General features: G+C 42.7%; 1 protein-coding gene across 4 annotated transcripts in view; it reads left to right on the top strand.

The window, feature by feature from the left end:
* The window catches only part of hps3 (HPS3 biogenesis of lysosomal organelles complex 2 subunit 1), a 65847-nt gene that overhangs the window by 1927 nt on the left and 36603 nt on the right, over window positions 1–27317 (top strand). For 3 of the 4 annotated variants that reach the window (XM_059993325.1, XM_059993300.1, XM_059993308.1), the window contains exons 4-7: window positions 9603–9774; window positions 16277–16362; window positions 18369–18561; window positions 26551–26632. In XM_059993325.1, the coding sequence (XP_059849308.1) occupies window positions 9603–9774; window positions 16277–16362; window positions 18369–18561; window positions 26551–26632 (533 nt within the window). The remainder of the gene's footprint in view (window positions 1–9602; window positions 9775–16276; window positions 16363–18368; window positions 18562–26550; window positions 26633–27317) is intronic. The other variant, XM_059993317.1, reaches the window with a different exon arrangement.

Raw genomic sequence — 27317 nt, 5'->3', positions numbered from 1 at the left:
AATGTAAAATATCCCATACTTTTGAAGTCTATCACTCTGATTTACTATTGGTGATAAGTCCTTAGCATTGAACATAGAAGAGTACAGCACTGGAACAGGACCCTGGACACAGTGTTGAGCTGAGCCAGCTAAGAAGCAAATAGCAAACACCCAGACACTAACTCAGGGGTGGGCAAACTTTGTGACTTGTGGGCCACAAAGGGTTCTAAAATTTGACAGGGGGGGGCGGACCAGGAGCAGATGGACGGAGTGTTTTGGTAATACACCTCATAAGAGAAAATAAAATATCATGGGATATGTAGAAAACATGTGCTTTAATTTCAATTGAAAATGAACAAATGCATTACAACAAAATATCTGTCTTTGAAGTCCCATGGTATTTAGCTATTTATTGAAATGACTTTTAAAACACTGAAAATTAAATGAATAAAATACAGCTTTTTTTAATAGTAACAGTTATTATTTTAAAGCACTGAAAATTCTGTTATCCTTCAAGATATTATCATCATCACTCTCCTCCTAACTGTCTTTATTTCAAAAACGGTAGGAGATGCAGGTCTACTTGTCCTGCTCCTTATTATTCAATTGTCCCCATGCCAAAACTCAACAACGACCAGCACAAAGACAGAACAGTGACAGCGCGCCAGTATGCGGAATGCGTTATTTGATCTGGAGCGCATTTTTTATTTTGAGAACATACGTGCACCTGCGCACTACTCATGTCCATCACCAACAGAAATGACATGTGACATGTAAGGCTTATTGAAAAAAATATTTTCAAATGCATGTTTTACATAACACAAAGAAGAAACTTATTTTTAATTTCAGTGGGAACAGTGTTGTTGGTCTCCCTTTTTAGCCAGTGCATCAAAGTCTGGATTTAGTTTTGTTGTGGCGATTCTCAGGATGGATCTGAGGTGTTGGTCAGTTAACTTGGATCTGTGGCTGGCTTTGTTGATGTTCATGACGCTGAACGCCTGTTCACACAAATAGGTCGAGCCGAAAAAAGAGTAAAGCATAAATGTGGAGTAAAGCGCAAATGTGGAGTAATACGCTGCACCTCAACAAAGGTCAATGTATATAGAGTGCGTCATCTATTGGGAAAACGCCAGAATTGCAGGGAAAAAACGTTAACAAGGTTTATTAATATAATTTCTTCAAGTTCTGCGGGCCGGATTAAAAAGCTTAACGGGCCGCATATGGCCCGCGGGCCATAGTTTGCCCATGCCTGCACTAACTCCTCCTATTTACAGTGTACATATCCCTGCATCCATGTGTCTATCTAAATCTCTCAACAGCCTCTACCACTGTACCAGGAAGTGCATTCCAGGCATCCACCACACTCTGAGTAAAATAGCTTACCTCCACACCCCCCCCCCCCCCCGAACCTATCCCCTCTTACCTCAATGCGTGCCCTCTGATATCAGGTGTGAAACAGGTGCTCTCTGTCCACTCTGTCTGTGCCTCTCATAATCTTGTGAACCTCTATCGGATCTCCCCTCAGCCTTTGGCGCTCCAGAGAAAACAGCCCAAGTTTATCCAGCCTCTAGTGATAGCATATGCCCTCTAAACCAGGTAGCATCCTGCACCCTCTCCAAAGCCTCAACATCCTTCCTATAGTGGAGCGACCAGGACTGTTTGCAATACTCTCGATGTGGCCTAACCAGAATTTAATAAAGTTGCAACTTAACCTCCTGACCTTTGAACTCAATGCCTTGACCAATAAAAGCAAACATTCTATAAGCCACCTTAATCTTATCGACCTGTGTGACCACTGTCAAGGAGCTATGAACATGGATCCCAAGATCTCTCAGTTCAGCAACACTGTTAAGGATCTTGCCCTTAGTGTACTGTCTCTTTGCATTTGCCCTACCGAGGAGTAACACCTCACATTTACCTGGGTTAAAAACCATATGCCATTTCTCTGCCCATATGTTCAACTAATCTATATAGTCCTGTATTCTTTACCAGTCTACGTTATCCAGAACTCTGCCAATTGTGGTATCATCTCCACATTTACTAACCCTCCCATCTACATTTTCTGACAGCTCCCTCATGCAAATCATAAACAGCAGAGGCCCCCATCACAGATCCCTGTGGGACACCACTAATTACAGACCTCCAGCTTGAGTAAGTTCCTTCAACCTCTATCCTCTGCTTTCCATTCACAAGCTAGTTCTGAATCCAAACTGCTAATTCATCCTGGACCACATACATCTTAATCTTCTGGATTAGCCATCCTTGAGGGCTTTTGTCACATGCCTTACCATGTAGACAACATCCATTGCCCTACCCTCATCAATCTGTCTCATCACCTTATAAAACTCAAATCAAGTTTGTAAGACACAACCTTCCCTGCACAAAACCGTGCTGGCTCTCCCTAATTCGGCCATGGGTTTCCAAATGCTCAAATATCCTAAGAATTTTCTCCAGCAATTTCCCTACAACTGACGTGAGACTCACCGGTCTATAATGCCCAGGATTTCCGATGTTCCCTTCTTAAACAGAGGTATAACATTAGCCACTCGCCAGTCCTGCAGGACCTTATCTGTGGCTAGGGAATGCACAAAGATACTGGTCAAGGGCCCAGCAATCTCATCTCTTGCTTCCTTCAATAACCTGGGGCAAATCCCATCCACATTAATACTTATTTGGAGGCCCAACACTTCCTCCTCCTTGATCTCTAAACACCCAAACACATTGATACACTCAGCACTGATCTGGTCCTTGGTAATCTTTTCCTTGGTTCTCATTAAGTACCTCACTCACATATACTGCATCCAAGCAAGTACTTCCCCCACCCCTATCCTTGAGTGGTCCCGCCCTCACCATTGTTATCCACTTGCTCTCAATGTATGTATAGAATACCTTGGGATTTACCTTAATCTGACTTGCCAAGGATATTTCATGGCCCTTCCAGGCTTGGCTAATTCCCTTTAGTTCTTTTCTGGCTTCTTTGTACTCATGTGCTTTGTTTGATCCTATCTTCTGAAGTTTTGCATGATTTTCCTTTTTTTCTGACGAAATTCATCACTTCTGTCGACATCCGCAGTTCTCTTACCTTTCCATCCCCATCCTTCCTTCTAACAGGAACTTTGGTTAGCATTAATTCATGTGAATGATGCTGGGAATGAAAGGGTGATCATATGAGCAGCAAATGAAGGCTGTGGGTCTGTACCGGATGGAGTTTTGTAGAGTGGGGAAAGGGGATCTCATTGAAATCTAAAGAGTGTTGAAAGGCCTATATAAAATGGATGTAAAGATGCTTCCTTTGGTGGAGGAGTCTTGGATCAGAGAACACAGCCTTAAAATAGAGGGATGACCATTTAGAACAGAGATGAGGAATTTCCTTAGCCAGAGGGTGGCAAATCTGTGGATTTTTTTGCCACAGGTATTTAAGGTGGGGGTTGATAGGTTCTTGATTAGTCAGGGCATCAGAAGTTATGGGGTCAAGGCAGGAGAATGGAGTTAAGGGGGAAATGGATCAGTATGAAGAAATGGTGGAGTAGACAAAATGGGCTGAATGGCTTAATTCCCCTCCTATGTTTTGTGGTTACTATCCCATTTCTCCTTGCAACTGGGAGCAAAGCTTTCTTTTGCATCTTTGATGATAGAATTGTTTCTTTATATTAACAAAGTAAATTAACTCAAACTAATCTCAACAATGTTGAGGTGTTAAAACTGACATTCCTGGGAGCCAGGGAAATGAAGAGTGACTAGATTATTAATCAAGTCCCGAGCAAATGGGACTTTGGTGGTCTTTCAATGTGAATATAATTGATTGCGACTGAGAGCTCTCCTTTTTGTACTTGCCAAAGGAAAATTTTGCCAACACAGTCACATATCTCAGATGACTAATTAGTAACTTGGTTTTCATTCTTGAAGCATGTACTGAGGCACAGAGAAAAACTGTTTTGCACGTCATCTACACAGATCACTTGATCATTGAGGTAGGACAAGGGAAAAGCAGTACCAGAACGCAGAATAAAGTGTCGGTGTTACAGAGAAGTGCAGTGTAGGCAGACGATAAGCTGCAAGACCGTGTTGCTGCAGGTGATGAGGTCATCTTGTAGAAATGAACACTATTTCACTTGTGAGCCAAACCCCAGCAAAATGCACACTTGGGGAGGTGGTCCAAGTTACAAAGGAAGGGGGGTGAAGTACTTGTCAAAGTTCATTAACATATGGACAAGTATGTTAATGCATGGGTGCAATGAAAACGTTATGGCCACAGCATCAGAAGGACATAGCATCAAACAAGCAGCGTTCAAATTTCAAAGTAATTATCAAAGTACCTGTATATCACCATATACAACCCTGAGGTTCATTTTCCTACTGCATACTCAGAAAATCCATCGAAAAGAACTTAGTGAAACACTCACAGAATCTACTTGGAAGGACAGGCACTGTCCTTCAAACTGGAAAATCTGAATGCAGACAATGATCACACAGAGAATGTACAGATAACTTTAGAGCATGATGTTGAGGAAGGTCAGGTGTTTTTTTATCACCCTTGGATGTTGCGTACATATTTGTTTTCCAGGACAGATTCTATAGCGCAAAACCGTTTCTGTACCATGAGTAAACAAAGTGAAGTAAACTGAATTGATTATGCAACAATGAGCTCCAACCATCACATGCACAATATAGGCTATTATTTATATGCATGATGGTCTTTTTCTTTATTTTGCATTGCGTTTATTTAGTTAAAATTTTTTGTTAATAGATTTTCTATTTCAGTTTATACTGGTGTGAGTTAAATTGTTTCCTGATAAACAATACATTTGCATGGGTGTGTTAGTGAACTGCCTTTGTTTTTTCCTTTAAAGGAATATTCAAACTTTTACATTTGTGTTTACCTCAATCATATTTACCATTGATGTGTTTGTTTACTGGAAATTACCTCTGCATTGTTATTCCCATGTGTTGTTGCTGTTAGGTTGAATTCACAGTAACAGCTAACTCATTTCAAGCCTATGGTGAGAGGGTCACACTAGTATAACTAATAATAAATAATGAGAACATGAAAGAACAAGATAGAATCCTGAAACTGAGATCATTGGTCATGGGAACATCTGAATGGATGGGCAAGTGAGTGTCGTTATCACCTTCTGTTCAAGAGCCTGATGGTTGAGGGGAGGTAACTGTTCTTGAACCTGGTTGGGCGAGTCTTGAAGCACCTGTACCTTCTACCTGATGGTAGCAGCAGGAAAAGAGCATGGCCTGGGTGGTGGGGATCTCTGGATGATGCTTCACAAGAATAACATAAATTTAACACAAATTTGGATAGTATGTATGACAAAGGAGCATGACTTATGAAAACAGGTTGAGTGAACTAGGCCTTTTCTCCTTGGAGTGACGGAGGATGAGAGGTGACCTGATAGAGGAGTATAAGCTGATGAGAGGCATTGATCGTGTGGATAGTCAGAGGCTTTTTCCCAGGGCTGAAATGGTTGCCACAAGAGGACGCAGGTTTAAGGTGCTGGGGAGTAGATACAGAGGAGATGTCAGGGGTAAGTTTTTTACGCAGAGAGTGGTGAGTGCATGAATAGGCTGCCGGTGGCGGTGGTGGAGGCAGATACGATAGGGTCTTTTAAGAGACTCTTAGATAGGTACATGGAGCTTAGAAAAATAGAGGGCTATGGGTAACCCTAGTAATTTCTAAGATGGGGACATGTTCGGCACAACTTTGTGGGCTGAAGGTCCTGTATTGTGCTGCAGGTTTTCTATGTTTCTGAAAAGCAGCAGCCTTCTCCCTTGTAGAGCAAATGAGCTTTTGGGATGCAGAACTCCGTTAGAAAAGTTTGTACAAATGTACATTGCTGGGAGGCGTTAAGTGTGTGGAAGATACTACTTTAAGAATTGTCTGGGTCAACCATTTAAACATTTACTCAAAACTTTTAATTGTATGGTGGTAGCAGAGTTAGTACTTCTGTCCTTCCCTCAGGTGAGCATAATAGCCTAAAACAACATTTGAAGAGCAGGGGACTTGTCAACTGTGTCCTGACCTGTATTTATTCATTACAGAATGTTTGGAGCACTTCGTGATGGTCAGATTGTTTTCGTGCTCCCCATGTTGCAACGGTGTCTTTAAAAGTAGTTTATTGTTATAATGAGTTATTAAAAGCTTTAAAATTTCAAAAGTGAGGCTCTTTCTATTTTACGGCACTATAAATTACTTGTGTTTGGTGGCCAAGACAATTGCAGTGATTTCTGTGTCAAATTCCACCAATTGACATTTAACTGATCATGAATTCAATTGTGAGTCATGCTTTCAATCATGTTTAAGGCCCAATCTAAATTGCAGTATCAGCTCATTACTGCATTGAGCCAGATTTGATAACCCACTGCCTGCTCTTGAGATCTGTCTTGGCTCACTATCTACACCCATTTTTTTTTTCCAGACCCCACACTCACTGGTTTCTGTAACAAACCGTCTAAAGTACTGAGTTCAGGAGTTGTGATGTTACGTTGAGTACAGAAGTTGGGATGTTTTGTTGAAGTTGTATCAGTCGTTGGTGAGGCCAAATTTGAAGTACCGTGTGCAGTTCTGGTTACCTACGTACAGGAACAATATCAGTAAGATTAAAAGAATGCAGAGAAAATTTAAGGATTTAAGATTTAAAAAAGGATGTTGCTGGCACTTAAGGCCCTGAGTTATAAGGAAAGGTTAGATAAGTTAGGGTTTATTCCCTGGAACATAGAAGAATAAGGAGAGATTTGATGGAAGCATGTAGACTTGAGTGGTATAGATCAGGTAAATGAAGCTTGATTTTTCCACTGAGATTAGAGCTTGGGGTCATGGGTTAAAGGTGAAAGGTGAAATGTTTTAAGGCAAACACAATGGGGTGCTTCACTCGGAGGGTGTGTAATGAGTGGTGGAAGTGGATTTGATCTCAACATTTAGGAGAAATTTGGTTAAGTACATGGATGGGAGAGATAATAGAGGCTGTGGTCCTGGTGCAGGTCAATGGGATAGGCAGAATAATTAGGCATAGACTAGAAGGGCCAAAGGGCCTGTTTCATTATGAGTAGTTCTCTATGACTCTAATCAAATTAAATCGTTGGATCTGTGAATTGCCGTGCACTATGTAATGAACACTTGGAAATAAAACACACAAACGCTATAGTAAACAGATATCACACACACAAAATGCTGGTGGAACACAGCAGGCCAGGCAGCATCTATAGGGAGAAGCACTGTCGACGTTTAGGGCCGAGACCCTTCGTCAGGACTAACTGAAAGAAAAGACAGTAAGAGATTTGAAAGTAGGAGGGGGAGGGGGAAATCCAAAATGATAGGAGAAGACAGGAGGGGGGAGGGGTGAAGCTAAGAGCTGGAAAGGTGATTGGCAAAAGGGATACAGAGCTGGAGAAGGGAAAGGATCGTGGGATGGGAGACCTAGGGAGAAAGAAAGGTGGAGGGGGGAGCATTCTAATATGTCTATCCATGGCCTCCTCTACTGTCAAGATGAAGCCACACTCAGGTTGGAGAAACAACACCTTGTATTCCATCTGGGTAGCCTCCAAACTGATGGCATGAACATTGACTTCTCTATCTTCCGTTAATGCCCCAACTCCCCTTCTCACCCCATCCCTGATTTATTTATTTTCCCCCCTCCTTTTTTTCTCTCTCTCTCTGCTCATCATCTTTGCCTGTTCTCCATCTCCCTCTGGTGCCCCCCCTCCCCCTTTCTTTCTCCTGAGGCCTCCCGTCCCATGATCCTTTCCCTTCTCCAGCTCTGTATCCCTTTCGCCAATCACCTTTCCACCTACGTTTTGCAAGTACAAGCTAGCATCGACAAAACATTGGTTCTCTGCAGTTTTTGTTTTGTCAAGCTTTTTTTTTGTTTTGTGCTCCCTGCAGTTTAGACAGGCCCTTGCCAATGACTCAGTCTTTTTGCACCAGATGCTTGTGGAACTTTGTGGTTCTCTGTTCAACTCCCCCCCCCCCCCCCCCCCAGGGCATTGTCTGGGGAACTGGGTCATATTCAGAACTGTCTGTCACTGGGCACTCAAAACTATTGTGCTTTTAATACACTGCCATTTCTGTAATGGATACTTCATTTGTTTCCCCCCACCCCACCCCACCGCACCCAACTGCTGTCAAGAGACCTCAGCTTTGACTCTCAACAACTGACCACCTTCCGCCATAACCCACCTGTTTGCCTATCTTTCAGTAATTACCCTTCCCTCTTTCACCATTCCCATTCATGTTTCCCTCCCCTCTCCTCATTTCCTTATCACCTCGCTCTGGTGCTCCTCCTCACCTTACATTTCTTCAACTCTCTCATCAGATTCCCTCTTCTCAAACCCTTACACCTATCGGCTGTTGTCTCCCAGTCTCCCCCGCCACCTTGTATTACTTCCTACCCTCCCCCCACCTTCCTGCTCTAACTTGGTTTTTAGAGCCCTGATGAAGGGTCTCTGCTCGAAATGTTGACTGTTACACTTTTCCACAGATGCTGCATAGCCTGCTGAATTCCTCCAGCATGTTGTGTGTGAGTTGTTGGCCTATCTTCCATGATATTTTTGTACATTCGACAATGGCTCAGCACATAAGTTACACTTATAAAGACCAATTCAGGAATGCCCGCCAACTTGATCTTGGGCATTACTAAATTTTGCAGTCGGGGTCCTGTGGCTGGAAACATTAGAATGTGTGCCCCAACTTGTAGTTAATGAAACGCATCTTAAATCCACATCTCTCTCGTAAAGGCAAAAACAAAGTGGTGGAGAAGGTATTGAGCACACTGGCCTTCATTAATCTAGGTACTGAATACAGGAGATGGGACATTGCAGTTGTAAAGGACAATAGTGAAGTTATACCTGGAGTGTCATGAAAAGATTTGGTCACTGTGTGACAGGAATGATGTCATTAAGCAGGAAGGAGTGCAAAGAAGATTCGCAAGATGTTGCCAGGATCGGGCCGGAGTTGGAGGGAGAGGTTGGGCAGGCTAGGACTTTATACCCTGGAGAGCAGGAGACAGAGGAGTGACCTTGGAGGTGTATAACATTGTGAGGGGTATAGATAGGAAAAACGCACACAGTCATTTTCCCAGAGTGAGGGAATTCCAAACAAAAATCTAGAAGGCAGAGTTTCAAAGTGGTGGTGGGGGGGGGGGGGGGGTTTAAAACGACCTTTGTGGCAACTTCTTTACACATGGAACAAGTTGCCAGAGAAAGTGGTTAAAGGAACTACAGGGACAATATTTAAAACACACTTGGATAGGTGCATGGGTAGGGAAGGTTTAAAGCAAAGGTTCCCAACCTGGGGTCCACGGACCCCTTCTTAATGGTATTGGTCCATGGCATAAAAAAGGTTGGGAACCCCCAGGTTTAGAGGGGTGTAAGCTAAATGCAGGCAAATAACACAAACTTTGGTCAGCATTCAGGTTGAACCAAAGGGCCTGTGTTTTTGAGCTGACTCAGCAATGGGCAGGAGCATTGTTATTAGAAAAATTTATCTATGTTGGTTTAGAGCTTCTGTCTCTGGGCACTTTTGTATAGAGTGTAGCATTGACACAGAACGTCACAGAGATGCAGAGTGTCTCTGGCGCAAGCTTTGCTAACCAATCTTCGGCTTTGTGCGTTTCTTTCAGAAGCACCTCTGTGCCAAGAGCAGGATGATTTTGTCCTCTTCCAAGGCTCTTTGGAGCTGCTTGGTGAAGATGCTTCAGGTTCAGGAGTGTCGATCAGTTTGGAGTGGACCAGTGTGGAGGGTCTGAACGCTGAACTGCAGGATAGTTTACATCTCCGGCAAGTTCTATACCGGTAAGGCGGGGTTGATCTGTGATCTGCTGACATGTGTGGAAGGTTTGTTTTGTTTCCTTGTCCAATGACCCATATTCAAATGGGTTTTTTCATTCAGTACGTGAGTGCAAAGGAGAACTAAATGATGCAGCAGAAAAAACACACAAAAGCATAAAGAACACAAGAAAATAATAAAAGCAATCCTAAAGAACACATTGTACGTAACCACTGTATACAAAGACTGTATGTACATCACTACTAGTGATGTGTATGTAGTGTTGGTGGATGGATGGAGGTGTTGATTAGCTTGGTGAAAATAACTGTTTTTGATTCTTGTGATCCTGGTCTGGACGCTGTGTAGCCTCATCTCTGAAAGGAGTGGAACAAAAGGTCCATTTGGCAGAGACTTCTATGCCGAGAGGATTCCACAGTGTTTCACCTCAGTTATTATTTATTAATCTCATCATGATGTTGCTGTCCTGTTTCTGCAAGCCCTTACGGCCCTGTGAGATATCTACACACTTGCGTAATTGTGATCAGTTTACAGTTGGTGCCTGAATTGTCAACTCGGTCGTAGTTTTGCAATTTTCTTCCCCCTCACTCGTTTCCTATTTTCCTTCCCCCTCACTCGTTTTGATCTCTTTCTCTGTCTCGCTGTCACTCTCCATTGTGCAGCTTTGCAATTTCTTTTCTCAAATACTAAAGATACTAGGCAAAGTGACAGAATGATTGCTGTTTTACTGAGCTTGCTACCTGGGGAGCAGTTAGGTTGACTAAGTTTGTAATCTCTGTAGAATTTAGAAAAATGAGACGGGTACCTTTCTAGAAAGAAAGCCATCCACACTACAGTTTTCTGTTATGCAAATACTTGTCAAAAATAGGCAAAATTTGTTTATTTTGCACTTTTATGTTCATCCGGTTATTTTTCCTCCTCACGCAAATTGCATAAGGGAATTTTTATTTCATACCTCAAATAGTTTTTGGGAGTAACTTTGACTGAGCTGTTGAGGCAAAAGACAGTAAGTTATGCTGCAGCTTTATAAATCCCTCGTTAGGCCACATCTGGAGTATTGCATACGTTTCTGGTCTCCCCATTATAGGTGTAGCAAAGGTTTACCAGGATGCTGCCTGGATTAAAAGGTGTATGCTATAATGAAAGTTCAGGTAAACTTGGTTTCTTTCTTTTCTGGAGTAGTAGAGGCTGAGGTGAGATTGGGTAGCGGGTTGGGGGGAGGTGCATTGTATTCTGATTGGTTGAGATTTGCTGGATGTGGGGAGAATGTTCCCTTTGGTGGGGGTCTGAAATGAAGGGTCGGTCTCGCAGGATAGGCGATTCAGTACTGCGATGAAGAGGAGTGTTTTTTCATGTGGAAGTTGATGAACATTGAACGGTACAGCACAGGAACAGGCCATTCCGCTCACAATGTTGTGCTGAACAAAATAGTTTAGTTGGGCATTTGATTAATAAGTTAATCCCTTCTGCCTACACAATATCCACACCCCTCCTTTTTCGTCATATTCATGTGCCTAGTGAAACTTCTCTTAAAAATCCCTAATGTTTCAGCCCCTACCATTGACCCAGGCACCCACCACTCTGTTTAAAAAAAAACACTTTGTTTCTCATTAGACATTCCAACCCTGGGAAAAAGATGCTGTCTGTCCATTTTAAATATGTCTCTCATAAACTTTTAAACCTCTACCCAATCTCACCTCAGCCTCCACTGCTCCAGAAAAGAAAGAAACCCAAGTTTACCTGAACTTTCATTATAGCATACGCCTTTTAATCCAGGCAGCATCTTGGTAAACCTTTGCTACACCTATAATGGGGAGACCAGAAACGTATGCAATACTCCAGATGTGGCCTAACGAGGGATTTATAAAGCTGCAGCATAACTTACTTGTCTTTTGAACTTGTGCCTCAACTAATAAAGGTGAGTATGCCATAAGCTACCTTAACCACCCTGTCAATCTGTGTAGCCACTTTCAGGGAGCCATGAACTTGAACCCTGAGATCCCTCTGCTCATAAACACCGCGAACGGTCTTGCCCTTAACAGTGCACTGTCTCTTTACATTTGATCTACCAAGGTGCAGCATTTCACATTTGGCCAGGTTAAACTCCCATCTGATGTTTATCAGCCCGTATCGGCAACTGATCTATATCCTGCTCTATTATTTGCCAGTCATCAATGCTATTCACAACAACTTCAATTTTTTTAAATCATTTGCAAACTTACTAACTCACTCACCTACACTTTTCAACAAGGTTGTTTACTGTGTGAACATCACCAGAGGTGCCAGCACAGATCCCTGTGGAAACACCACTGATCACAGACCTCCAGCTGGAGTAAGTCACTTTGACCACCACCACCCTGCCTTCTATCGGCAAGCCGTTTCTGAATCCAAACGGACAAATCGCCATTGATCATGTGCATCTTAATTTTCAGGATGAGCCTCCCACGAGGGACCTTGTAAAGTGCCTCAGTAAAATCCACACAGACAGCTCTACCTTCATCGACCACCCTTACCACCTCGTCCAAAAACTCAGTAAGATGTGACTTGCACCCCACAAAGCTATGCTGGCTCAGTTTAATTAGGCCATAGCTTTCCAAATGCTAATAAATCCTTTCTGTAAGAAATCCCTCCAGTAACTTCCCTAGCACCGATATGTGACTCACTGGTATATAGTTTCCAGGATTATCCCTGGAACAACATTATGTACTTACTGGCCCTCTGAGTCCACCCCCTGTGACTAGAGAGGAATCAAGGCCCCAGCAATTTCCCTCTTTCAGTAGCCTGGGGTATGTCCCATCAAGCCCTGGGTACTTACCAACTTGGTGCTCTTTAAGGGACCCAACACTATTTCCTCCTTTACTTCAAAATTGCCTAGCTTATGAATAATCTTGGCACTGATTTCCCTGACTTCCTCATCCTTCTTGGTAAATACTGATGTAAAGTACCCATTAAGGACATCACTTAAATTCTTCGTATCCAAGCAAACATTTCCACCCCTCCCCCCCCAATCCCTGAGTGGTCCCACCCTCTCCCTAATTATGTCTGTATGGAATGCCTTGGGATTCTCTTTAATTCTACTTGCCAGGGACATTTCCCGGCCCCTCCTGGCTGTCCTAATTCGCTTCTTGAGTTCGTTTATGTTTTTTTTATATAAACCTGTGGAACTCATGATCTCAGAGGCCTGTCCAGGTTGAGTCAATAAGTATATTTAAGGAGATGAGTAAATATCCAGATGCAGTCGGGGGGGGGGGGGTGGATTACGGGGAGTGCAACAAATCAGATGTTGGGGGAACTCAGCTGATCAGGCAGCATCTGTTGAAGGGAATCAGGTGAGCCATGTTCCAGGTGGAAAACCTTCAGCTGGACCAATAGATAGTTGGGAGGTGGCCCGTATAAAGTGGTGTGATGTGTGGATCCAGGTGAAGAGGGTAAATAGGGAGGAGGTTGAATGGCAATAGTGATGAGGTTGGAAGGTGATAATGGGGGCAATTAAAGGCTGCAGATTACGGAGAATCTGCTGGGGAAGGAAGATTGAACATGGGATTAGATAAAGAAGGGTGCAGTGGGAAGAAGGGAGAAAGTAAGAGCAGGAATCTGGTGTTGAGATAAAGGAGTAGGTTCAAAGGGCTGATGGACCAACTGTTGTTCCTGTTTTCTGTTCCAAAGGGTACTATGTTTACCATTAGCTGTGGTAAGTGCTGTGTGGTTTTAAGTTAACTATTCAGATTTTAAATTGATTGTTTCAAACCATGTATCTGCTTTACTTGACAAGTAGTTTTTTTCTTGATTTAAATAAATCCTAATGCTGGTCCAAATGGTCAATTCTTCCTCACCACATTGCTGCAAATTGACACAGTCAATGCCCTAATTTCTGCTCATGTATGTGATGGTTAATTGTCTGAGGGACTGGAAGAGTATGGTGTAAAGGTTTTGTAGCGGTGTGCTTCACGCAGCGCTAAAATTACGACACGGAGTCGGTAACTGCAGTCGAAGGAAAAAACTTTATTCGAAAACTTCAGCCTCACTTTTAAGCCTCCCTCAACCGGCCCCCCATGGCGCAGAGGCTCCAAAGCTCTGTGCTCGCAAACCCCCGTAGGCTATCTAATTGTGAGTGGGTTCGGATGCGCCAGGAAATGGGTCGCCACAGTTTGTTTAAATTGCTGCTGGCTGGCCTGTTCACCCATTCCCTTGAATTAAGACAGAACTAAGACCAGAAAACAAAGGATTAGAATTAGGCCTTTCAGCCCATTGAGTCTGCTCTGCTATTCCATGATAGCTGATTTATTATCCCTCTCAGCCCCATTCTCCTCCCTTTTCCCCTTGACCTTTGATGCCCTTACTAATCAAGAGCCTATTAACTTATTTAAATACACCCAATGACTTGGTTTTCATAGCCTCTGTGGCAATGAATCCCACCTCTGGCTAAAGAAATTTCTTCTCGTCTCTGATCTAAGGAGAAGTCCTCTTATTCTGAGGCTGTGTCCCCTAGTATAGGAAACATCTTTTCTACATTTATTAATCAAGGCCTTTCAATAGTAAATAGTTTTGAGTGAGATTCCACCCTGATGCACTATCAATAACTCTTGGAGACGTAAGGTGAGAGATAGGCTTTTATTGGCTGGAAGAAAGAACAAGCAGCAATTGACCACCACACTGCATCCTGGAGACTGAGGCCAGGGCTGTGTCTCCAATCGCCTTTATACTGGGGTCCATGGGAGGAGCCACAGGAGCAGTCAGCGGGGGGGGGGGGGGGGCGTGTCCAGACAGGTTCACCCCCCCCCCCCCCCCCAATCCAAACTCAAGCACGAACAAGGCCAGAGTCATCAAACACTCCTCGTGCATCAGTCTTTTCATCCCCGGATTATTCTCATGAACTCAAAGGTCACTATTGTTCAGTTTTGGTGTATTGTGTCCAGGAGCAGTGGGACACAGGTTTAGATTTTGGAGTCAGTGACTACTCGATTATGACCCACAGTCTGAAATAAGAATCTCACTACAGAGAGTTGCTGGATCTTTGTTAACTACAATATGTTTTTGGTAATCCCCTCGGTAGATCTGGTTCCCCTTCTGTTGACTATGGACGGTGTCACTAAAGGGAAGCTGGAGAAAATGATCCACAGGCTGATACCACACTCATGACGCTGACATAACTGTTGTTGCCTCTTATACAATTATACAGGAACTAGTTGGAATCACTTTGAATCATCCCCTTGCCAAATGTGAACAGTGTTCTGAGCTCAAACCCAACACAAAAATCCACCTTCTATCATTATCAAGTGTTTGTACCGAGTAAATGAGGGGGAATATTTCCACTTGCAAAAGGGGTTACAACCAGGGGAATGGAAGCGGTGGGGGAATGAAGATGGCTATCATGCAAAGGTTGTTTTAATCTAGAACAGATAATGTTAACTGATTCAATGATGTTTGTATATCTTAAAATGGGAACTCTTACTAGGAAATTGTTATCACAACCTTGAATGCATGGATGGAAATTACAATGGACATTTACAAAATGGAGAAGATAACAGCATCTGTTAAACATAAGTTGGAACAATTTGATTCATACTGGGGAAAATGGTTTAACTACATAACACCTCATAGGCCTGATTTTTATCATCACAAATCAATGAATATGCTGTTAAAAAAAAATCACTCTCTGCCTGTACATAGTTTTCTCCTTTTGCTTGTTCTTTCTTTCCTCTTTTCTATAAGAGTATACATCAGATAAATATTATGTGGAGATTTGTGGCATATATGACTATATGATATATATGTGCAATATCTGAAATACATCTTATGGAGATGTTTGATGAATTTCAATAAAAAATACAAAAAAATGGGAACACTGCAGGGCTTCTGTGCTGCATGCTCTTATGATTTGTGCTTTTGTTTGTTTATTTCTCTTTCTCCCAAATGCTCCCATTGAAATCTCACTAATTCACTTCATTCCAGTTTAAAGCTTAATTAAATCATTCAGCTGTGTGCCACTCACAGCCGAAACAGGTTGTATTGATCTGCTCTCCGATCTTGGCAGTCCATTGGCCAACGTTTTGTCACTGTACAAACGGACATCGCCAGTGCGCTGTTCAATTGAGTGTCCTCCAAATGCTTGGCCTTTATCTACAACTCAATCAGTTGATTGGTGGTCATTACAGAAACTCACTTGCGACCAACTCAATTGTCAACAGCTCAACCTAACAATCAACTACCTGAGTTCCTCGTTTTCTGTTATCTCCAACAGCTGAAACAACAGACTGTTTAACAAACCATGATACTTAAGATACTAGATACTTTATTGTCACCAACAATTGATACTAGAGCGTACAATCATCACAGTTTCTTCGCTACTCCTTCTGAAGTCAACAACCAATTCCTTCGTCTTGCTGACATTGAGGGATAGGTTATAGGTCACTGGCACCAATGCATTACACAGTTCTGATTTTTGTTACGTTGAATGTTTTAACAATTGAAAGATAATTTTAATTTGATTTTTTTTCCCCTTATTCCAAGGCGTTTTGCACCAGATTTATCCCATATTTACTTGGATGAGAAAACATCACTGCACTCCCTACAGCTGCTCCCAATATTTTCTGCAGGTACTGTAACATAGAATGCATTATAAGTTACATGGTCGGCACAACATTGTGGGCCGAAGGACCTGTAATGTGCTGTAAATTTCTATGTTCTATGTATGTTGATTGTATGGTGTCAAGCTATACTTGTTTGCTTTCCTGCAGGAGCCTAGTTTTATGCAGAACTTTCAGCCTCAAATCTACACTCAGAACTGATGGGGTTTGAGAGGTGGTTCAGGGTGGTGAGTGAATCCACAGCCTTTTGACTCTGGTGGACTTTTCTGTGAATTGAGTTGTGTGTGGTTCTGTCAGATGGGGAAGGAAAAGAAGGAAGTCTTGAAGCTGACTGCTGTGCTCATTGGTCCGTGCAAATTCACAGCACAAGTCAAGCAGAACCAGAAGGGTCTCTTTGTGAAAAATCCATAATCAGCCACACACAGCACTTCACCTTTCGACATGTGTTTCCCAGTAATTTTGGCCATCTCCTTTACGTTTAGCTTCCTTCAAGATTGTGTTTTTCCCCTTCCAGCTACTGCAGGTGAGTCCTCATGCATACATTTCTCTCAATCACTCCCCGCACAAGTGGCACAGTAGTGTAGTGGATAGCACTACACTTTATGGTACCAGCAACCTAGGTTCAATTCCCAACACTGCCTTTAAAGAATTTATACAATCTTCCCTTAACTGCGTGGGTTTCCTCCCACAGTCCAAAGACCTACTGGTTGGTAGGTTAATTGGTCATTGTAAATTGTCCTGTGATTAGGCTACAATTAAATTGGGGTGGCTGGGCGGTGTGGCTCGACAGGGCCAAAAGGGCCTACTCCTCACTGTATTTCAATAAATAAATCCTCTGCCTCTTCCAACACAATGAATCCCCCACACAGTTACAACTTCTCGAAGACAATTGCACCCTACCCTCTGCTTAATGGGCTCTGACTCGCCTGACAGACTCGATCCAACCAACAAGGTATGGGCAAAGCCAATAAACAAAGTCTAGTTAGAAGTTGATTTTAAACCAAATCATCACAACAGAGTAAATGAGAAACAGAAAACCAGAAATGGATCTACAAAAAGAGGAGGCACAAAGAAATTTAGGTTTCATAATCAAAGAGGTACAAGGGTGGAAATAGCTAGTACAAAGTGGACGGAGCAACATGTCGAGGGATGTAAGAGGTAAGTGTTTTTTTTTAATAAAAAGAGTGGTGGGTGTGTGGAATGCCCCACCAGGGATGATGGTTGAGGCAGATGCATTAGGAGCATTTAGGAAATTCTTAGGTGGGCACATGAATGAAAGAAAAATGGAGGGCTATGTCGAGGGAAGGGGACGATAGATCGTGGAGTAGGTTGAAAGGTCAGTACGACATCGTGGGCCAGCCTACACTGTGCTGTTATTTTCTATGGTCTATGTTTATGAGCAAATGCAGAAAAGCTGAAGATGTAAAGTGCTAATAATTTGCAATCAAGCTACTAATGTGCTGGAACGAAGATGTTAAAATTGAAACCTATTTCTGATGAGTTCAGTTTTATTACACAAATTTAGGGATTAATGCTGATTATATGAAGTTTATAGATTTAATAAATGAGCAATGATAGGGTAGTAACTATTTTGACTTTATAATAACTTTGCATGTATCGTCTGATACCCTTGTACATGAGGGGAAAAAAAACGAACACAACTTAACAGGACAGGTATGCAACAAAGACAGCATCTTGTGTAGAATAGAAACCAAGACCCCTCTACTTTACTATGTCCCAACTATTGATATTTTTGAAGCTGAAAGATTGCTTTAAATGTTCGGCAACCTTCTGCTGTGATAAGCTAAGCCTTTCAAAGCTGTTGGCCATCTAATTTTTAATAAGGAGGCTACTTAATACACATTTCCACATCAGTGTGTAATATGTCACTGCCTTCTGGGGTGTCTGTCTGTCTGCGTATGGGTTTGGAGAAGGGCAATTGTCTGCTGAAATCCAGGTGGCTCTGGCTGTGACTACACAAGGCCAACTGACTATTATTTTCTGCTTTGGTCTAGGAGACTTGGAACCGAACGGTTCTCCGGGGAGGAAGGAGAGGGAAATGCTCAGCCTTTTCTGTTTCTTTTCCTTGCCGCACACGGGCTATCTGTACTCCGTTGGCAATATGGTGCAGGAGCTCTCTGCCTACAGTTACCCGGAGAAGGCAAAGCAAGCAGTGCTGAGTTCCCAGCTCTTGCACGTCATCACCAGGTATGACAACGACCATTCTGGCATCTGAGCTCAAGGATGTGGCCCAGGCACTGTGCTCTGTGTGTTTTGAGGCGCAGTGATACGTAGAGAGACTTACTTTCATGAAACACCTCCTGCATCCCTTTTCGGACATCTCGAAGAGTCCTTTTTAAATATAGTCACTTTAGTGATGTAGAAAATAGAATGGGTAATAGAGGTAGAGTAGGTGTTCCCAACCTGGGGTCCATGGACCCCCTCGGTTAATGGTAAGGCTCCATGACCAAAAAGAAACGTTAGGAACTCCTAAGGAAGAAAAGCCTAATGGATTTCAATCTTACAACAAGGTAAACGGTTTTGATGTTGATTTGAGGTGTCTGTATAGTACTGAATGCTGTGATAAATCTCTCCCATGCTCTTCCTTGGAGGAGTTTCCTTGGATACTTTACCTGACAGTGCTGAGAAGTTGAATTGAAAGTACTTAAATCTTACATCCGTCCCATAACGTGAGGGAGTAAAAATCTTTGCAGTATCACTCCGTTGCAATGTACAGACGTGTGAATGTTTAAGTCTAATGGCTTGAGAAAGAAGCTGTCCCGTAGCCTGTTGGTCCTGGCTTTAATGCTGCGGTAGTGTTTGCCAGACACAAGCAGCTGCAACGGTTTATAGTTGGTGTGACTAAGGTCCCCAATGATCTTCTAGGCCTTCTTTTTGCACCTGTTGCTATAAATGCCCTCAATGGAGGGAAGTTTGCACCCACAGATGCGCTGGGCAGTCTGTACCTCTCTGCAGTGCCCAGTGATGATGGTTGGTACAGTTCCCATACCAGGTGGTGATACAGCCAGTCAAGATGCTCTCAATGGTGCCCTTGAAGAAGGTCTTGAGGATTAGGGGACTCATGGCGAACTACTTCAAGTCATTGAGATGGAAAAGATGCGGTTGTGCTGCTTTTTTTTTGCCACACAGCCGGTGTGTACAGTCCAGGTGAGATCTTTGGTGATGTGTATACCGAGGAACTCACCCTCGCAACTGCAGTCACATTGATGCAGATCAGGGTGAGCCTGTCTCCGTCCCTCCTGTAATCCACAATCAGCTCTTTGCTTCTCGGATCTTGAGGGAGAGATTGACACCACTGTGTCAGGGTGTTAACTTTTCCTCTGTAGGCTAGAAATCAATGAAGTGTCATGTGCAAATTTGATCAGATTGAAGCTGTGTATGGTAGCACAGCTGTGGGCCACCTCCATTCATAATACCTCAGACCTGCAGTATGGGGTCTTCTGTTAAGCTCCGTAATAAACTTGAACACTCATCTTCTACCACAGTGGTGAGTGTTTAAACCTCTGAAGAGATGACTAGGCACTGATTGAAGTAATGCAGATCATACTGTTTTATTGAGAGATACTGCATAGTTACAAGCCCTTCTGGCCCAATGAGCTTGCACTGCCCAATTACTCCATTGTGCCCCATTAACCTACTAATCCACACATCTTTGAAATGTTGGAGCAGAGGAGATTTACAAGGATGTTGCCTGGATTGGAGGGTGTACCTTATGAGAATGGGTTGAGTGAACTTGGCTTTTTCTCCTTGGAGTGACGGAGAATGAGAGGTGACCTGATAAAGGTGTATAAGATGATGAGAGACATTGAATGTGTGGAAAGTCAGAGGCTTTTTCCCAGGGCTGAAATAGCTAACATGGGAGACATAGTTTTAAGGTGCTTGGAAGTGGGTACAGAGGGGATGTCAGGGGTAAATTTTTCACACAAAGTGGTGGGTGTGTGGAACGCACTGCTGACAACAGTGGTGGAGGCAGATACAATGGAGACTTTTAAGAGACTCTTAGATAGGTACATGGAGCTTAGAAAGATAGAGGGCTATGCAGTAGGAACATTCTAGGCAGTTTCTAGAGAGGGTTACATGGTCAGCACAACATTGTGGGCCAAACGGCCTGTAATGTGCTGTAGATTTCTGTGTTCTAGGTATGAAACTGGAGCACCAGGTGGAAACCTACACTGTTATGGGAATTTTTGTGTAAAATAACCAGTGAAATGATCCATTAGCTTACATTCCTTGCTTGTTCTGCTTTGAGAGGCAGTTAAAATTAGACTTCAAAATCACTTGCACAGTTCATTAGTTCACTTTAATATCAATCAGCTGACAAGAGTGTTTAAGTTCCCAGTGTTAGAATCCACCAGCTTATAGATGTTGGTGAATGGAGTTCTATAAAATACTTGCAATCACCATGGAACAATGCTTTCATTCAGTACACAACACATAAAGTAGGAACATGGTTCTTCAGGGCTGCTCTGCCATTTAGTAATTCCACATTTCCAACCTAATTCCACATCCTTTAATTCCTTATAATGCCCTATTTCTGCCTTGAATACACAGAGCGGGCAACTGCAGACCTCTGGAGAATGCTGAACAACAAAGATTTTGCTTCCTGAATGATTTTGGGGGTATCTTGTGGACTTTGGGCCATTAATCAAGAAAATTCCACAGTGATTTTAATATCATGCACCTTTTTTTTTGAAATCGCCTCTATTTGTTTTTTCAATTGATAATTCAAGTCAGAGTAACTGATGTTATGGTTAAGGAAGGCATTTTTGTTGGTCCACGAATCAACAGGTTCTCAATAACAGGTATTTCAAAGAGCTTCTAGTGAGACTGGAGAAAATTGCATGGAAAGCATTCCAGGATGTTGTTGAAAAATTTCTTGGCAACTACGTGCAGCTGGTTGACAACATGCTCAAGCATACAAAACCAGAAAGTGCAGCATGTCCCGACAGACTCATTTTCTGCATTCCCATTTAGAGTTCTTCCCTGCAAATCTTGTCACTGTCAGTGACGAGCATGGTGAAAGGTTTCACCAGGACATTGCAGTCATGGAGAAACAGAATCAGGGCAACTGGAATCCATCAATGCTGGCTGATTATTGTTGGACACTTAAGCGAGAAGCTTCAGGCACTGAGTACAAATGAAAATCATCAACAAAACGCTTTTAGCTTAGTTAAACTACTGCAAAGTGCCAGTACCGTTATTCAGTGAAACAAATTAAATTCAATAAAAGTTACTTCCCTGTTTCTCCAAATTCCTACGTGATGCCATTAGCCCAGAATTGTATTTGTGTTCCACAAGTGGTCTATCATAAACAAAAAAATAAATTCTGAGGAAGCAACACTACCAAAAAAAAATAGTTGTCCAGTGTAATAAATCATCCTAATCAATAAAATATATCTTCCTCATTGCGTGGAATGGATCCTTCTGCTCAATGTGTTCATGCCAGCCATCAGCTACCCATCTATTCTCTGACTTTAAATGGCTTCTCCTCCCTATCCTGACACTTTCCTCCCTTGTTCTGCGTTACCCAGCCTCAATAGCGGTGTTTGTCAGCTGGGGGCCACCAGACAACAGAAGCTGGAATCAGCATAAAAGACCCCGCATTGTTGGAGGGAAATGAATATATTTTAGCCCAGATGAAGGATCTGGACACGAGAGGTCAACTGTCCTTTCCCATCCACAGATGCTTCCTGACAGATTGAGTTTTTGCGGCATCTTGTGTTGCATTTGTCATCAAATCTGCCAAGCACTCTACAAACGTTCTCCATAAGAATGTGATCCCAATATAGAAAATAGAATCCTTTTTATTCATGGGATAGCACTTGTTCAAGGAAGCAATGCAGTTGGTTGAGTGGTGTTGCAACAACAACCTTACACTCAATGTCAGTGGTCTAAAGAATTGATAGAGGATTTCAGGAAGGTGAAGTCAAGGGAACACACGCCAGTCCTCATTGAGGGATCGGAAGTGGAAAGTGTGAGCTTCTCTGAAGACCTATCCTAGCTTCAATATATTGACACAATTATGAAGAAAGCTATATTCCATCAGGGGTCTGAGCAGAATTGGTATGTCACCAAAGGCACACACAAATTTCTATATAATGTACCCTGGAGAACATTCTGACTGGTTACATCACTGTCTGGTATGGAGGGGCCACTGCACAAGATCAGAAAATGCTGCAGAGAGTTGTAAACTCAGCCAGCTCCATTGTGAACACTAGTCTCTCCAGCATCCAGGACACCTTCAAAAGGTGATGCTTCAAAAAGTCAGCATTCATCATTAAGGACCTTCATCACCCAGTCTCTCTTCTCATTGCTGCCATCAAGGAGGAGGTAATGGAGCCTAGAAGACATTCACACTCGATCTTTCAGGAACAGCTTGTTCCACCTTGCCATCAGATATCCAAATGGACCATGATCACATGAACACTCCCTCACTTTTTTTCCTTTCTTTTGCATGACTTGTGTAATTTTTTTATATACACATATTGTAATTTGTAGTTATGTATTGCAATGCACTGCTGCCATAAAACAACAAATTTCACAACATGCGCCAGTGCTATTGTACCTGATTCTGGTTCTACAGGATATATGTGATAGCATTGGAGGGGATGTCGATGAACTATGTGCCTTTCACATTGGTTATTTGACCTATTCAGTGGACCAATCAGTTGGAAAGTTAGAGGATCCTTGTATTGCTTTCAATCTGACCTTTATTCATTCAAAGTTCAAAGTAAATGTATTATCAAAATACATATGTGTCACCATATACAACCCTGAGATTCATTTTCTTGCAGACATACTCAGTAATATAGAATAATAACTATAATAGAATCAATGACAGACCCCATCAAATGCTGTCGGAGCCTCAATCCCACTGCACTTGAAACAGCTGTGGTGCATGTGAGCGAATCATCCACCTTCTTGTGGACCATACATTCATTGAGAAGGTTTAGAAAGAGCTGTTGTGGTCCTTGTCAACATTTCTGCTCAGCAGCTGTGTAAATCGGGACTCGATCCACAGGTTGCTACCGGGGATTTGCACTGTGGCAAACATCGACCTCTGTTGGAAGATTATCAAGATACACTTTGATCTGCCTGCTCTTCCAATGTGAGCAGATGTTTAGAAGTGTGTGCTGTTAAAAACTGACTCTTTCCAGGTCGCAGAAGTACTTGCTGAGGATTGCAGTCCAGCTCAGTGTAGCCAAGGCTCTGTGAGCAAAGACTGCAGGCTAGGGTTCCACTGTATTTGGACACAGGGGTGGGGTCTTCTCAAACAAGGGTGATGTGATTGTGTAGAAGTTAGCATAACACTAATACAGAGCCTGCAACCTGGCCTCAATTCCACCACTGTCCGTAAGGGGTTTGTACGTTCTCCCTGTGACAGTGTGGGACAGCGTTTTGGTTTCCTGCCACTTTCCAAATACGTACAGGTTAGTAAGTTATTTGGTCATGTGGGTATAATTGGATGGTGCAGGCTTGTTACTGTGGTGTATCTCTAAATAATCTTTAAAAATCTCTGCATTATTTAAGCAATAAACGTGTGGGGTCATTGATTGTAAGGGAATGTATTGATGTTATAATGAATGAAAAAAAACGTGTTTGTATTTAATGTGTATATGTTGTGATTAAAATATATTTTATAAAGAGAAAGTTTCTGATAAGGAAAAAATTGAAAAGTTTTCCAGTGGCCTGCTTAAATCCTTTTCAGTATTGCCTGCGGAGAGGAGATGGAAGAGCTCAAGACCTGATGCTAGGCAAACAATCACTTCCTCAATGTCAACAAGGCTAAGGGGATTGTTCTTGACTTTAGGAGCACACATACCACTCACACCAGTGGCAGAGCAGTGGAAACTGTGAGTAGTTTAAAACTCCTGGGTGTTCACATCTCACATGTTTTCTCATTGTCCCGGAACACGTTCTACTCAATCAGGAAAGGTCACAACACCTCTACTTTCTGAGGAGGCTGAAGAGAGCTGGACTATGCACATCTATACTCATGTCTTTCGACAGATCCACAGCGGACAGCATCCCAAAATGCTGCATCACTACATGGTGTGTAAACTGCGCTGTGGCGGGAAAAGGCTCTAAAACTGCACAATGCATCACTGGCACCAATCTACCTGCCGTCAAAGACATATGTACAGAACTGTGCTGGAAAACAGCTAGTAAAATCGTGAATGATACCATCTACCCTGCTTATGGACTGGCCCAGTTCAATCAGTAAGGAGGCCAAGGAGCAGCATCCATGCCTAGAACACCAGACTCACAAATTGTCAACGTGGAGCAGAGAGCGAGTTTGATGAATCTAGCAGAAGCAAAGGATGTTGGAAATGGTGAGGGTGGAGTGCTGCAGGAGGATGTGGGACAAGTGGCAGAGAGGGGCGAGGGGTGGCATAGGTGCAGTCTCACCCAGCCCTGAGACATAAGGCTACTTGATTCCAAACAGTTGATTAATACAGAATATCTCTGATGCTTCCTCTCCCTGCCCCTTTCCCATTCTCACTCCACAGTAGACCCATATCAGAATCAGGTTTATCGTTTCATATATGTTATGAAATTTGTTTTTGTTTTGCTGCAGCAATACAGTGCAATGAGTAAAATTACTTTATATCCTAGTTATATATATGTGCCTAAGACTTTTGCAAAGTACTGTACATACAATCTACGTACATAACCTATTTTATGTATTTATTGTGTTTTTATTATTGTGTTCTTGTTACGTGAATGACGGTACTGGAGAAAATTACCGGTAGATACAAAGCAGCTTCTTTATTCGACAAAACAAGGTACAGCAGGCGTTAAAGGGAGACACTTTCTGTGGAAAAGTCTGGCTGGCCCAACATGGGGGCTCGATATTTAATGTGCCAAACTTCAAAGGACATCTCCATATTTACAATGTATGGACAATGCTTTCTTTGAAACTACATACAGTCTTCACGCCTCCTGATTCACGCCATACACATCCAAATGAATTTTAATCAGCATCCTCTAGGCTGGGATTTACAGTTTTTAGGAACCCATTGTTCAGAGCTGCACTCCAAATTAAATGCGCAATGCCTTTTCAGATGTGAAGACTGTTAGCCAAAATCAAATGTTCAATGTATATGTCCTGAACCCAAATATCACTCTAACCTTCTTTATCTTATCAAGTTTTTGTTGAGCTGCATTGGAGCTGGAGAGACAATTATTTCATTCTGCTTTACACTTGTGTACTGGAAATAGCCTTAAGCAATCTTGAAGTGGGTATAGTCTGTGATAGAAGAACCAAGATGAGTTAATGTACCAAATAGTGAATTTTTTTCCCCTGGAGCAGTGCTGTGAGGTTTACAATATTTCCACACACCAGGAAGCAGAAAATGAGATAATCTTGTTATGAAAGCTGTTCTGCTGGGTAATATATTCTGTTTCGTCAGTTTGCTATTGTGCCTTGCTTTGCCAGAATGGTTATCGGACGATTGCAGACACATTTGTGACATAGTTCACAGGACATAGAACAGCACAGCTCAGGGACAGTCCCTTCAGCCCAAAATGTCATGCTGAACCAGTTAAAAAGCAAATCAAAACCATCTAAACTCAAATCCCTCTTACTTACACCAAGTCCTCACGTTCACGTATTGATATAAGCATCTCTTAAAAGCCTCTAATGTATTTGCCTCTACCAGCGTACCAGGTAGCACAGTCCAGGCATCCACCACTCTCTGAGTGAAATATTTACTCCTCACACCCCCTTGAACCCTCCCCCTCTCACCTTCAGTACATCCCCTCTGGTATCAGATATTTCAACCTTGGGATGCAGATGCTTTCTGTCCACCCTATCTATGCCTCGCATAATCTTATAAATCTCTTATCAGATCTTCCCCTCAGCCTCTGCTGCTCCAGAGAAAACAACCCAAGATTATCTAGCCTCTCAAGATGGCCCCCTTCCCCCTAAACCGTGCAGCATCCTGGTGAACCTCTTCCGGACCCTCTCCAAAGCCTCAACGTCCTCCCTACAGTGGGGCGGCCAGAACCGTGTGCAATATTGCAGATGTGGCCGAACCAGAGTTTTATAATGAGCTTGAATATCTTGTATGACACACTCGTGCAGAACTCACAGTCTCCGTGGAACCATATTCACTGATGACTCTTAACGTGATGATTATTCCTGACTAATACATGTTCCTCGTTCATTGACAGGAATCACTTGCTGTGTTACAGTGTCAGATGCAGTGCAGTAGCTGCTCGAGATATTGATCCAGAAATTGACACTAATAACAAGGTACTTCTTTAGCTAATAATAATATAGATGTGATCTTTCATTCTATATGATTGCTTTTGAGTTTCCCCCTTTAACACAATGTTATTGATTGAGGGTAAATTGTTGACTTGGTATACTCTATGAAGTTAATTCCCTCTTATTAGAAACTACCACAGGGTCTTCTGAGATCTGAAGTGAGTAGAGAAGGACCTACTTTTAACAGTTTTTTTAAAAAAGATTATTATTTGTCACATTAGCATGAAAGCCTACAGTGGAATGCATTTAATTCTGATTCCCATTCCAATGTGTCGATGCAAGGCCTCCCCTTGAGCCAAGGTGAAGCCAACCTCGGTGCAGTAGCAACACCTTGCATTCAGTCTGAGTACCCTCCATCCTGATGGTATGAATAATGATTACTCCTTTGACGAACAAAATTTTCTCCCCCCCCACCCCCATGCCTGGTCCTCTATTCCCCACTCTGACTTTTCACTTCTTCTCTCTTCTCTCCTGCCTCTTACTTCCCTCTGGGTCCCCTCCTCCTTCCCTTTCGCCAATGGTCCACTCTTCTCCCCTATCAGTTTCTTTCTTCTCCAGCCCTTGACCTTTCCAACACACCTGGCTTCACCTTCCAGTTAGCCTATTCCCCCTTCTCCCACCTTTTAACGGGCATCTTGCCCTGTCCTTCACAGACCTGATGAAGGGTCTC

This window comes from Hypanus sabinus, chromosome 2, assembly GCF_030144855.1.
Source record: "Hypanus sabinus isolate sHypSab1 chromosome 2, sHypSab1.hap1, whole genome shotgun sequence".
In the NCBI taxonomy this organism is placed as follows: Eukaryota; Metazoa; Chordata; class Chondrichthyes; order Myliobatiformes; family Dasyatidae; genus Hypanus; species Hypanus sabinus.
Note: the sequence above shows the minus strand (reverse complement) of the source record. Positions and strands in the feature narration are given on the sequence as shown.